The 13,038-nt window shown below is 32.7% G+C and overlaps 1 protein-coding gene across 1 annotated transcript; it reads right to left on the bottom strand.

The window, feature by feature from the left end:
* Positions 1 to 8,124: 8,124 nt before the first annotated feature.
* LOC129976651 (uncharacterized) lies at positions 8,125 to 13,038 on the bottom strand. The gene is made up of 3 exons (XM_056090332.1): positions 12,900 to 13,038; positions 10,768 to 10,902; positions 8,125 to 8,368 (listed from the first exon to the last, which is right to left on the bottom strand). Exons 1-3 carry the CDS (start codon positions 12,972 to 12,974, stop codon positions 8,249 to 8,251), a joined length of 330 nt encoding a protein of 109 aa, XP_055946307.1. The 5' UTR covers positions 12,975 to 13,038; the 3' UTR covers positions 8,125 to 8,248.

Genomic DNA, 13,038 nt, shown 5'->3' with positions numbered 1-13,038 from the left:
TTGAGGTAGTACAATCCACTGCTCCAACAATCATGATTCCCCGCAATAGTTGTCCTTGTTTGAACTGCGATGTGAAGTAAAGACATTGATGTAAACTAAACCTTTAGACTAAAGTGATAATATGTATTGTGAAGATGATTATTGAGAATTGTCCATAATTGAATTTTCTCGATCTGGAATCATGTCAATCTATGGTCGGAGGCCATAAACGTAAACATCGTGGGAAAGTAGAAATAACAGAACGTTTAAACCACCTTGATGCTGTAGAAGATATGGAAGTGCTTTGATATAGTTCTTACATACTTATTTATTAGTTGTTTATTTAGATTTCATTCTTGAAGTTTCTGATTATAGTTCATTAAAAATGAAATGGATAAACCTTTCGGATTCTGTTCATTTTGTGATTAAAGATTGCATTTCTATTTCGTAGATATAGTGCTAAAAGTTTAAAAAAATAAACAGTTCTTAAAAAGAATAAATAGTTTTTTTTTTCAGTTTTAAAAGGCCACTTTTGAACTTAAAAATTATATGTATCAGTAATAAATTTAAAAGAAAAATGAACTGCTGTGTTTGTTTTAAAATGCCAACTTTGATAGAAATATCGTATGCGTCAATATAATATCAGTAAAAGAGTATATATTGCACATTCATATTGATACAATTAATTTTTTTTTCCTTGCCCAATTTTAAGTGTACATCGGCAATTGATTTATAAATCTGAAATTGAACTATGGATATTACGAAGTTTTTAATTAAATATTTCAAAAAGTGAAATTCAATTTTCGGTTTCTTTATTTCGTATCAACATAATTTAAATGTACAATTTTCGTCTTCGACTCAAATGTGCTTTTGTTAATTCGAAATAAGCGTTAAAAAACATTAAATTATCATGTGAAACGATATTAATGATTTACATTTTAGTTTATTAACTTGTTATGAATTGTCTATGCAAGTCATTTTTTTATTTCCTGTAATCGTAAATTAATATCATTTCAAAAACTTTTATAATTCAGCTAGGTATTTGTTAATTAATAAAAAAAATTGCCAATTTGACTCATTTTTAAAGGATCTGTTAGCTGGTTAGCTATCAACTATAAGTTTTATTTTGAAATTGCATATTTGCTCAGTTCAAAGAACTGTTTATTAAAATTACTTATTAATTCATTAATTAAAATTATTATAACTTAATTTTAAGTTTTATAATTTATTTGATAGCATTTAAAAACTAATGAATTTAGGAAAATTTATTCTTTATTATGTTTTTTTTATTTATACTGTTGGATATTAAAAATAAATTTCATTGCCAGTTTTTCTGCATTCATTTTTATATCCTCTTTCTTCTCATTTGAATTTATGAGTACGTTGAATTTTTATTGCCCCTAATGTGCTTAATCACATTATAGTTGATGACGCATATGTTTTTGGATATTTTATATGAAAAAAATTGTTATCGTAGTGATTTCGGGCTATTTAGATTACACTGTAGCGGTTACATTAACTCTATTACTTTCTCTTTTGATACAACAGATGGCGTTACTTTACTAACATCGTGGTATATTTCCTATGAACATCCTGGAGGTCATTATTAGAGGATATTCTAATGAGAGCTGTGTTTTTTCGTGTTAGTGTTTGTTTTGTCTTGTGATGCAGGCATTCAATATTGTAGGAAACTGCACTTTGTTATATATCTAAATCTAATGCCCGTTTTCCGTATTCTAATATAATTCCTGTATTTTTACATCTAATATGTTCATTGTTTTCCAGACCGTGGTGGACTGGGATTAGGAATTTTCAGGTTCGAGACACGATTCCACCGAAGAACCATCGTGTAAGCGAGTTTGATGCGCGCTACATCCTTCGGGGCCAAATGTCCTCATGTTGGTTGTGGTGTGTAAGTTTGGAGATGGAGTGCCATTTCAGGTGTTGTCCTCGTCATCTCACCGCGGTTCAAAATTACGAGGTCCGTCTTAAAATAGACCTAGTGTTGCTTTAAAACGGGAGGTTATTATAACTAAAACTAACAATGATTAGGTTATTATAACTAACTAGACATAACTGCATTCTGATTACTTGCAACATGAATAATCAGAAGATAAAAATGCTCTTCATTACTGACATTTTTTCATTAATGCGTCATTTTTTAGGAATGCTTAAAATCACGTATGTAATTACCAGTAAAGAATTTTCTTTACCTGCTCGGAATTGCATTACTTCTGTGAAATATCTCAATTGTTTAATTTCTCAAGTTTCTCTTCTTTTATTAAATCGGTGTTGCAATTATTGTCGGTCAGTCAAAGGGACCAAATTTAATTGAATAACAGATTATTTTCACTTTATAAAGACTGAATAATGTACTATTAAACAATATTTGTTTTTGGTCATTTATTTGAATTGAATATATTTGTATTTGTTAAATAAATGTTTCATTTAACTCTGTGAAAAAATCCTCTAAATTGAAAAAATATATTTTTACACATTTTATTGATACAAGAGTGAAACTTTGAATATAAATAGTTGAATGCTCAAGAAGGAATTTTACTAATTGACAATTTTACATTATTGAAATTTTTTTAAATGATTCATTTCGTAAGTTTTTCTCTTATACGAAGTTGAGAACGTATTTTTATTCTAGATCTTCTTTAGAAAATCCTATCATGGAGACTACATAAGCGGAGGCATACACAATCGACAGAATTCTTCCTTCACAACTTGGTTTCTGAACGAATTCTCTAGCTACAATCTGAATATTATTGTGATTTATTTAAATTAATGATTTGCTTTTTGCTTGTTTTTAGATAGTTATTAGAAGTGTTGTTTTGTCCATGCTTCGGCTATGTGTTGCGTTTTTTTTTTGTGAATAAAGCCACATTATCAATTACCGAATTTCTTAGACTTTTTACCATACATTTACTAAATTTTCATTAAAAATATTCTTTATTACCTAGTAATTCTTAAATAGACAAATGTGAATTTCTCCACTCATTTGCAGATAAGCAAATATAGAATTGCAAAAATTGATGAATTTTATTTTAATATTTGCTTTTCTGAAATAAAACTAATCTATACCACGGCGACATTTTTACATTTTACAGGGTTGAATTGAATTAATTAGTATAATTGGTGATTAAATGTTCTAATTTTAACAGGTCCTTCATGTACAATACTTACCATATTCATTACAAATTCGTCGATGAACAATTACCACTCATACACTCCGTCCTGCGTACCGCCTAAGCATCCAACTTAAAAAATTCTTGTCAGAGCTTAGTTAGACTCGAATTCCAATTGGAAATTGCAGTAGTGGTATTATTGCATGATAGGCATCTTCTGTTGAGTTTTTCTAGACGAAAGCGATTCAAAGCCAAGACGACATTTTCATTCTTTATCTGTATGATTACGGTTTAGTGTAATCCATGATTAAATGTCCCATTTTAACTTGAACCAGGCATACCATTTTCCTTACAAACCCCTGGTTAAATCCCTACCACTCGCCTACTCCGTACTTTATACCACTCAAGCATCTATCTTGGGAATTCTTGTCGGAGTTTAGACATCCAAATTTTAAGCTACACTAGTAGTATTATTACATGATAGACACCTTCTCTTGAGTTTTTTTAGACGAAAGCGATACTAAACCAAGACAACATTATCATAGGATTCTTGTTGAAGTTTATCTTATTTGAGTTCACCTTAGGAATTCTTTTTGAAGTTTACCTTATGTGCGTTCACCTTAGGAATTCTTGGAGTTTAGACTCGCATCCGGATTGGAAGCTTCACTAATTTTATAAATGACGAGGCTCTTCAGTTAACCTTTTACAGATGAAAGCGGTTTTAAATTAAGGTTACATTTCATACTTTATGAACATGATTAAGGCAACTTAGTGTAACTCAAATATCCCTTCTAAAATGACCATTGAAGAGCACTCCATACCAGATTCTCTATAAAGTCTTGCCAAGTGTCCCTCACACTTTTTATGCACTCCAAGACCCTTCCACCCTTTTACATTGACTAAGTACACATTCCATACGGTATGATAGGGACAGACTTCTTATGAACAGCCTTCCAACAAGCTGCATTCTCTCGAGCCAATGATTCGTTTCTGGCCTACCATACCAATGCGTGGGCTCGATGTTAAATTAACTCGGCTTCGCATTGGCCATACCCTCTTTAGCCATAAACACCTTTTATTTGGTGAACTATGTCCAAAATGCACGACCTGGCATATAGTTTTAAGTGTACGTCATGTTTTAATTGATTGTATTGTTTTTAATCAACGGCTGCGGTTTTTTTTAATTCAGTTTCCAAAGACATCCGTTAGCTAGTGGTTGGCAGATCTCACCCTAATCTTTACACTTTTACAAACCTTTGGTTTGTTGAATTTTATTTAGGTTCATATACAGTTTAAAAAAATCATATGCCGGATATTAATACAATTTTATTTTAAATTTTTAAAGTGGTCGTTTCAATATATGTGGATTAATTTTATAATCATACTTTTACATAATTTATATAGCCTTTTAATATCACTGAATTTAGTTTTTACCATTTGCGTGGCGCAGCAGGGCTAGATTTGGCTTTTGTGCCAGAAAACTTAACCAACCAACTTATGAGCAGTCGACCACCCCTCCATCAGGGAACGAAGCAGCATCGGCAGGATTTGTTGTGGCCCACTGCTGTCTTAAGCATAATCCGTCCATAACGTCAGCTGATTCACAGAATTGTCATCTTCGAGGCGGTTGATCTCCAGCCACAAAGTGGTTCAATCTCTGAACTTCTTCCTCATATTCTCGCACTCGTATCAACCTTTTAAACAAGGATCAGGCCCCCGCTTAAAGAAAATCGCCTCAAAATTCTCACTATTCATCCAAATTCTCGTTCCAACAACTAAAAAAAATCCAAACACTTAGAAAATTTCAAATGGCTCGTAAATTATATGGGATTTCAGTGTTTTAAAATTATATGGGACCATCAGTACTGTACTTAAGTCATCATTTTCAACTTTCGGTTCTTTCGTAATTCCCAGATTAGTATGCATCCCATTAAGTAATAATAAAGAGTTCCAATTCCTCCACAGATGCATTTATTTTCCAGTATTCTTCCAAATGTTTCGAAATATGCAGGAAATCTACCATGCTCTGATATAATTTGGACTATCAGTGGATGCTATCTTTTATTTTTGGGTTAATAATAAAGTTGTGAGTTACGCTTCTTTTTTGGACACATCTGTCAAACTTCTCTGAATACCTATATCAAGATATCATTTTATTTGGGGTTATATCAACACTTGATATCTATGCCGTCAACTTTGCAAATTGATCAAATTTTTCATTACCATATATTGGTCTTAATCCACTTCAACTGTACCCGCTTGTTATTTTTGATAGGAACAGACTATTGGAAATTAAACAGGTGTTTCGGTTTCATTTCATGTTTCACCACGGCATATCAATAGAATCGCCAATGTGAAGATCTAACAGAATCTGCCTGCCATCGAGTGGAAGATTGGTTGTTTGGTTTTGCATTGTCCAGTGGCCCAAGAAGCATGCTTAGCTGTTATGCGCCAAGCAAAAAGGTAAGTTTGAAAAAAAAAATACCTATTAAAATGAAATAGCAAATGAACAAACAAAAAAAAATCATAAATTAGGATGTTGCAACAAGGAAAGGATAAAATTTTGAAACTCCTAGTATCTTAAAGCAAAACAATGATGTTAAAACTGAAGCAAACTACGTTGACCACGAAAAAAAAAAGTTAAAAAGTGCTAATGAAAGTATAGGAGCATACAGCTTTCAAAAGTTAAAATTGGGTGGTAATTAGTAAAGTGAAAGGCGATAAATGAAGGGAAAAAAGAAATATGGTGGTAATTAAAAAAGGCCTTTGAGTAAAACGCGATATATAAAAATAAACAATGCAGGTGGGACACATTTATGCCTTCATTTTAAAAACAAATGCCTACCAATGTAGTTAGTCTTATACCGAGACGCATCAATTTTATTTGGTTTTATGGTGCAAAAGCCATTTTGGCCAGTTGCACCAAACAAGAATTGAAGAAATTAAATCCATTTATTGCAAAGAGACAAGTTTTAAAAATATCAATAATATGCAATATTTTTCAATAGTTTTACAACGTAAAAATATGCGAGTCGGTTTGATATCAACTTCATGGGAGGACTAGGCCCCAAACCAATGGCAATTTTACCAAAATGTATTTTATTGTGGATTTGCATATCCATGATTTTTACCAGATAAAGTAGGTTAGATATCCAATCCGTTCCAAGTCGTATCTAATCATTCCATCTGGATTCGACTCTTAAAGATTTGTGAATATGATTGGGAGGGGGGGGGGGGGGAGAGGAGATTTGGAGAGTGCGTAGAATGGGAACTTAGTCGTACACACATGAAAGGGGTTGGAGTAAAGTTGCTATGGAACGTTTCCAAATAATCGGTCTAAGAACAAATTTGAATGTTTTCATTGGCGTCTGATAAAGTACCAGCTTAGAAGAAACACGAAGGCTTCTTTTAGACAAGACCTCACAATTCTGAATAAATGTCAGATGACGAAAATAATCTATTCTTAACTGGAGGGGGAAGTTGAAGAAGGTAATTTCGATTATTCAAAAAATAAAATCCATGGCATGGATTATGAAATTACCACTAGAACGATAAAATCATTAATTTTTTGTTTTTTGTTTTTATACCATTAAGATCTTTATTATCATGCGAGAACATGTTTTTGGTTTGCGGGATTTGAAGCCACAAATTGCACGGGCAGAAAATTGCTGATTTATCTTTTTTGGCCCATCCATTTTTGCTTTATGGTTATTAGAGTGATAAAGAAGCTTGTCACATTTGGAGATTTACCGGCAACAAAAAATTACAACTTGGCGCGAATAATCGCAATATACCCAATTCTTCTGATTGACCAATAAAGAAGAGGGTAGTAAGAAATTATCGACCGAAGAATAAAGAAAGCAGGAATCAACACGGAACAGCAAGAGGAAGTATAGAAAGTTTTTAGATATAAATTTTTTAATCTTCGATTTTTAGCCGTCAGCAAAGAATTAAAAATTTTCGAACTCGAATGATTTTGCGATGAAAAACCATCGTTTTTTAAATATCGGCGAATTCGTAATCCGAGTCGCGTGATTGTTTCAAACTAGTTTTTCACGAAAAAAATTCTGGCTCCGAGAAAATTTTTTATAACTCAACTGATTGAGATGGTCAAAAACCATCGCTTTTATAAATGTTGGCGATTGCGAAATATAAGTCATGTGAGAACATGTTTTTTTGTAGGATTGATGCCACGCGACTTAAAAAATAATGAATATATGACAACTTTAAATTTGCGATGGAAGATTAAAATTTTTTATCATTTTAGTTCTTGCTAAGACGCTTTAAGTAATAAATTTTATGCTGAGATCATTTGATGCAAGCCGAATTCTAACCCTTTTCCCTTTTAAATTACCTCAATGGACTTGTGGCAATGGGACCTTGTGGTTCGCAGTCCAGTAACATGACCATGATACAAAAACAATTGCTCGTGCAGCTTAGTTAACTGGCTTATAAGCTATTCACTACAGATTTAAGGAAAACAATTACTGGCAATATCAGGTCTGCAAATATTAGTGCTTTCATGTACCGAGTCTCGGAAGAGAGATTGGTTATAAGAAAGAAGCTACTGTTAGTCGACCCAGGGCATGTGTATATTTGGAATTAAGGAATTTCACTCCAATTTTCCTTGTCAAGGTAAGGCTCTTTGAAATAATCCGCAGTATAAAAAAATCCAATAAAGCGCTGTCACTGTCACTGAAATAAAACTGAAACATCGTTCAGACGAGGCCACAATTGCACCAATAGAAGGTCACGCCTACCTCATGAACATCAATGGGATAGGAGCAAATGGTTGTCGCATCGGAAGAACGATTTGCCATTGTCCCATTGCGGTCACGTGGTCTTTCTGATGTAGGCGTGACTTTCCATTCCGCCAATAGTTGGCCTCGTATGAATCCTACTTATGTGACAGAGAGCAGCTGCCTTCCCTTCAATAGTTGCCCTTGTGTGAACCTTGCTTTAGACATTAAGTACCAACAGAATTTAATAAAAAACAAATCAATATTTTATTCGTTCTATAAAAAGGATTAAGTTAATTTAAAATCTTATTTAACAAAATCGTAAAAATTCGTAGTCATCTAGATTCCGATCGAAACACCTCAGATGAATGTTTCGTTCAGTGTTCGTCACTTGAATGATCACACATGAACCGGAGGCGGTAGTGGTGGATCACCAGCTTTGCAACATGATATTTTTCTGAAGCCGTCACGAAGCACAGGGATAGGATTCTTGATCCAAAATATTAAAAGTAACAAAATCTACACAAAAACAAGAGACAGTATATCAGTTTTCGAAAGCAATTTTTAAACATTTTCATGCATAATACAATATCGGGGAAAAAAAAAAAAAAAAAAAGGCATTTCTTCATTTTTTTTATGGCTCCCAAGATAACCTCCCCCCCCCCAAAAAAAAAGGAACATCGGCAATGGAAATAACCGACGTAGTCAGCTGAACCTAAATTGTCATAAAAAGTGTTGCAGTGAAGGTTACTGCGATATAGATGCTTCATTACATTAATTACCAGCCACCTTTGGTGACCAGATGGTCCGCCAGGATTAAAAGTTGCTATAATTTCAATTAAATATTTTTTGTAGTTTGCTGTAATAGACTTCATCATATATATTGATTTAAAAGCCTATTTCATCGAAATAGAGATGGAAAATAGGAGAAATATTTAAGCATCTATCAAGAAACACCGTAGATTCCAATTATCAGTAGTTTCAGGAGGTAATAAATCGAAGATGATCAGCAAAATTGAAACATTTGTATCTAAAGCGCACACAATGAATGTGTGCGCTTTACATGCCAAATTATTTGACCTAAAGTTAAACTTGAAAGAGCTTATAAGTTTGACACACACAATATACATATCGGATAATTAAAAAGTGCATTCGAAGCGATTTTTGAAATGTTAATAAAAAATTTAGCTTGAGTTCTATCAAAATTCCATAAAAAACTTTTTTTGCATCTTAAAATTCGAAAAATTCTTTTTAATTATACTTTTTGTTGATTTGATTTCTCCAACATTTTTAATAAAATATTTCCAATGGATTAAAATCGTTTTCATTATTACTAGGAACTTTTAATCCTAATCCCCCACCCACCCGATTCATGATAATCAAAATATAATAGATGATTTTTACCGTATTAAAAACACGTTTCAATATAAAGCATGCTTTTAATAAGGTTTAAAATGTTATACTTTCGTTTAAGGTTTAACTTTAAAATATAGTACCGCTGTAAACATTTTTTCTAGAGTGTGCCATTTTAAACACTGCTGCCGTTTCCAGTGATATAATTAAAGGTATAAAGATATACAGAAATTTAGAGAAAATCATAGCGCATTGAATAATTTAATTACATTAGCGTCTCGTTTTAAATCAACACCCAAGGCTAGACCACGTAAATTTGAACCGCAGTTAGACGACAAGGATGACACTCGAGCTGCCCCCTCCTCTCCAAACTTCCACACCACACCACACCAGAAGGAGGACGCCTGACCCCGACGGATTTAACGTACACCAGACCCTATTGCACAACGTTTTTTCGGTGGAACCGTGTCTAGAAACTCGAACCTCCAGTTCCGAAGAGGAGATCTTACCACTGTGGACCAAGTGCTTAGAAAAGAACAGCGTAATGCTTCCAAAATATTACAAGTTATATAACTATCAAAAGTAAAAATTGAAAGTGGTTTACCAAGGAAGAAATTAAGACGAAGTTCCAGAAAACCTTTCTTTGAAATTTTTAGCAATCTTTAATTTTGGCAAAGCAATTGTTCACCAAATGTGGTTTTTAGTCAAGATACATGGGTGTTTGTTGGCTCAATAGGCAGCAATCGTTAGACTTCAAGCTATAAATTTTAGCACATAAAAAACCGTCTTCCAAAGTATTTTTTTAAATTAAAAATTTAGCAAAATTGACATTTTCCCACAATAACTTTTGAACATACTGCGCGCATGATTTTAAAATTTTAAATTCAGAGTCGTTTTAATGATACTACTTTAATTGCTCTGGCAGTTGCTAAAGTAATTAATAAAAATTCAATTTTTTAAAAACTATTCAAGTTATTTTTAAGCAAAAAGCATTTTCATTGTTCCATCTAGTTTATTAATCTTGAGCTTTTCTTCCATTATTGAAAACAAAGGCAACAAAGTTTCTCTTTAATATTTATGTAGTTTATGTAAAAGATAAGGAGGTGAAGTTACAGTATCGGGAAAGTTAGAAGATACATTAACAGAACAATTAAATTGTTTTAAAAATTCCTCTGAAATGTCATGGAACTTTATTTTCAGGAAGGTTCATGTACAGTATGATTAACAAGTAAAAGGCTTGTTAATAAAAAAACTCGTCTTTGGCATCTATAACAATTTGATATTTAAAACGTTTTCTTGGAGAAATCTAATGCATGCAAGATTTAATTGAGAGCAAGGATAATGAATGTTCCTAGATAATTGGTCGCCAAAAGCGTCTAAGGGTTTATAAAAGCATCAAAATTAACTTCTATTTCTAGCGATACATACTGCAGAACAAGTGTAAGGATAAGGCATGGAACTGGATAAGGCATGTTACTTTTTACTTACACGCCTGCTTTTAAAATAGAAGAATAGTCAAGATAAATAATGGAATTCTTTAAAGGAAAAGTTGAAAATATACTTACAACGAATAATATTAACAGAATCAATCCTATTTTCGGTTCCGGAAATATGGATATTAATATCAGAGTGAGAAACAGGATTGTTATATAATAAGGCATGTACTTTCTTTTGCAGCATTGAGCATCACGATTATACCCCTGGAAGAGATAAATATTTCTTAACATGAGAAATACATTTCCAAGCGTAAGAAATCAATCGTAATGCAGGGTCAGATCAGATTTTAAATATTTCTAATGAACGATAAAAGAGACACATACGATATTACCTGGATACATAAAAGCACAAAATCTTTATATTTTCGAATGCTCTCCCTAAAAACGCCTTTGGAGTTGCAGTCAGGTAGAAATGGCGACGTTCCAGGGAAAACTGTTGCATATATTAATGACAAATTGCATTGCAGCGTGCGTTTATCTATAAATTCAATAAAGAACCATCGTGTCAAAACCATCGTCGAGCCAGAACCATCGTGTCAAAACCATCGTCGAGTCAGAACCATCGTGCTCAGGAAATCGTAGTAAATGGTTACATATATAAAGAACGCTCTCCCAATCAAATGCAAGTAGTCAGGTATTCGAATACTTTGGACAGCATTTACAAACAAAGCAACCGAAGAGTATCCGGATCCACAAACAAGAGTAGAGATATTGGAATTTCAAAATCAACGGTACGACAATTTTTCAACTTTATTGTACATTGGCTTTAAACACGCAATTCTCACTAGGTTGCAGTCGATTTCGGTAAATATACGAAATATTTTCTACATTATAAAAATAACATACTTGTTTGTAATTTTTTTGAAAGAGTACAGATTTGAAGTAGAAAAGTGTCAAGATACTGGAGAACAGAAGATCAGTTTCATGCCAATTTTGATACATGCTGCTTTTTCAGATCAGCGTCTCGACGCTTTTCCATGGCAGGAACCTTTATTGATGGCACTTAACATGCTATGCATGTTTTACTTGATTCCCTGGCGACATACACCGAGGACGGATGGATGATTCCGTCCTGTCCTTTGTTTCCCAAATTGAAAACATCTATACCTAAAACGTTTTAGGGCAGCAAAGAGTTTATTCCTCTTGGTGCATTTTCCATTGTCAGTCTTAAGGCTAGATAATTTCGAAATCTGACATTTTTGACAAGCACATTATTTTTTATTCGTATTCAAGAGAGTAAAACTAGGATATTTAGAATTTGGAGATTCGTCAAAATCGAAACTAAGGGAATTTTTTTGGAAGATCACGATAGTTGTGGTACATTTCAAGTGTGAGAAATTAAACAGGCATCTTCAAATAATTCATATACATTAAGGGACCATCGAATTACGCAATACTATACGAACCTAAAAACGGCAGTATCAAATTCCTATCAATTATCCTAATGCATCTAAATAAACCGAGTAACAAATTCCTATCAATTATCCTAATGCATCTAAATAAACCGAGTAACAAATTCCTATCAATTATCCTAATGCATCTAAATAAACCGAGTAACAAATTCCTATCAATTATCCTAATGCATCTAAATAAACCGAGTAACAAATTCCTATCAATTATCCTAATGCATCTAAATAAACCGAGTAACAAATTCCTATCAATTATCCTAATGCATCTAAATAAACCGAGTAACAAATTCCTATCAATTATCCTAATGCATCTAAATAAGCAAGGAGAAAATTTATACATATTTACTAAAGCATAATAACGCATCTCTTAGGTTATCTTTCTGTCAGTATAAAATGTCATAGATTATAGTAGACTATATACGCAGGAATTAAAATCAATATTAAAAAAAAAGTCAATTGAATTTCCAGAATATTTCAATTTTTGCTCAAAAATATTATCGATAAGAGTTAAGTTTCACGTTACGCTAAAAACGAAATAGAATTAATTCGTGTTGGGAATCAGAAGTAATTTCATTAATGAACGATATACTGATTCAGTATAAGAAACGGAAGGCATGATAAAAATGCTTCACATAAGATCGATACAATATGGTTAAGTACTTAAAATCCTTTTAATCAAACTCATTAGATTTTTTTTTTGTAATTTTATATCACAAAGTTAGTAAAAAAATCATTCAATCAATCTCTTTCTATTAAAGAAGTAATATATATCCGGGCACTATGTCTACTCACATTTTCTTGGTGTCTTTCATCCCTCCAATTTATTCTATTTAAAGACGACGGAGGAACTGTTAAATTAGAAGCCATGGCACAGTCAGCTTTTCGTGCAGAATTTTTGAGGAATACCAGGAACACTTTAAGAATGCAATAA

Source organism: Argiope bruennichi, chromosome 7, assembly GCF_947563725.1.
Source record: "Argiope bruennichi chromosome 7, qqArgBrue1.1, whole genome shotgun sequence".
NCBI lineage: Eukaryota > Metazoa > Arthropoda > Arachnida > Araneae > Araneidae > Argiope > Argiope bruennichi.
This window is presented reverse-complemented; position numbering and strand designations above follow the sequence as displayed.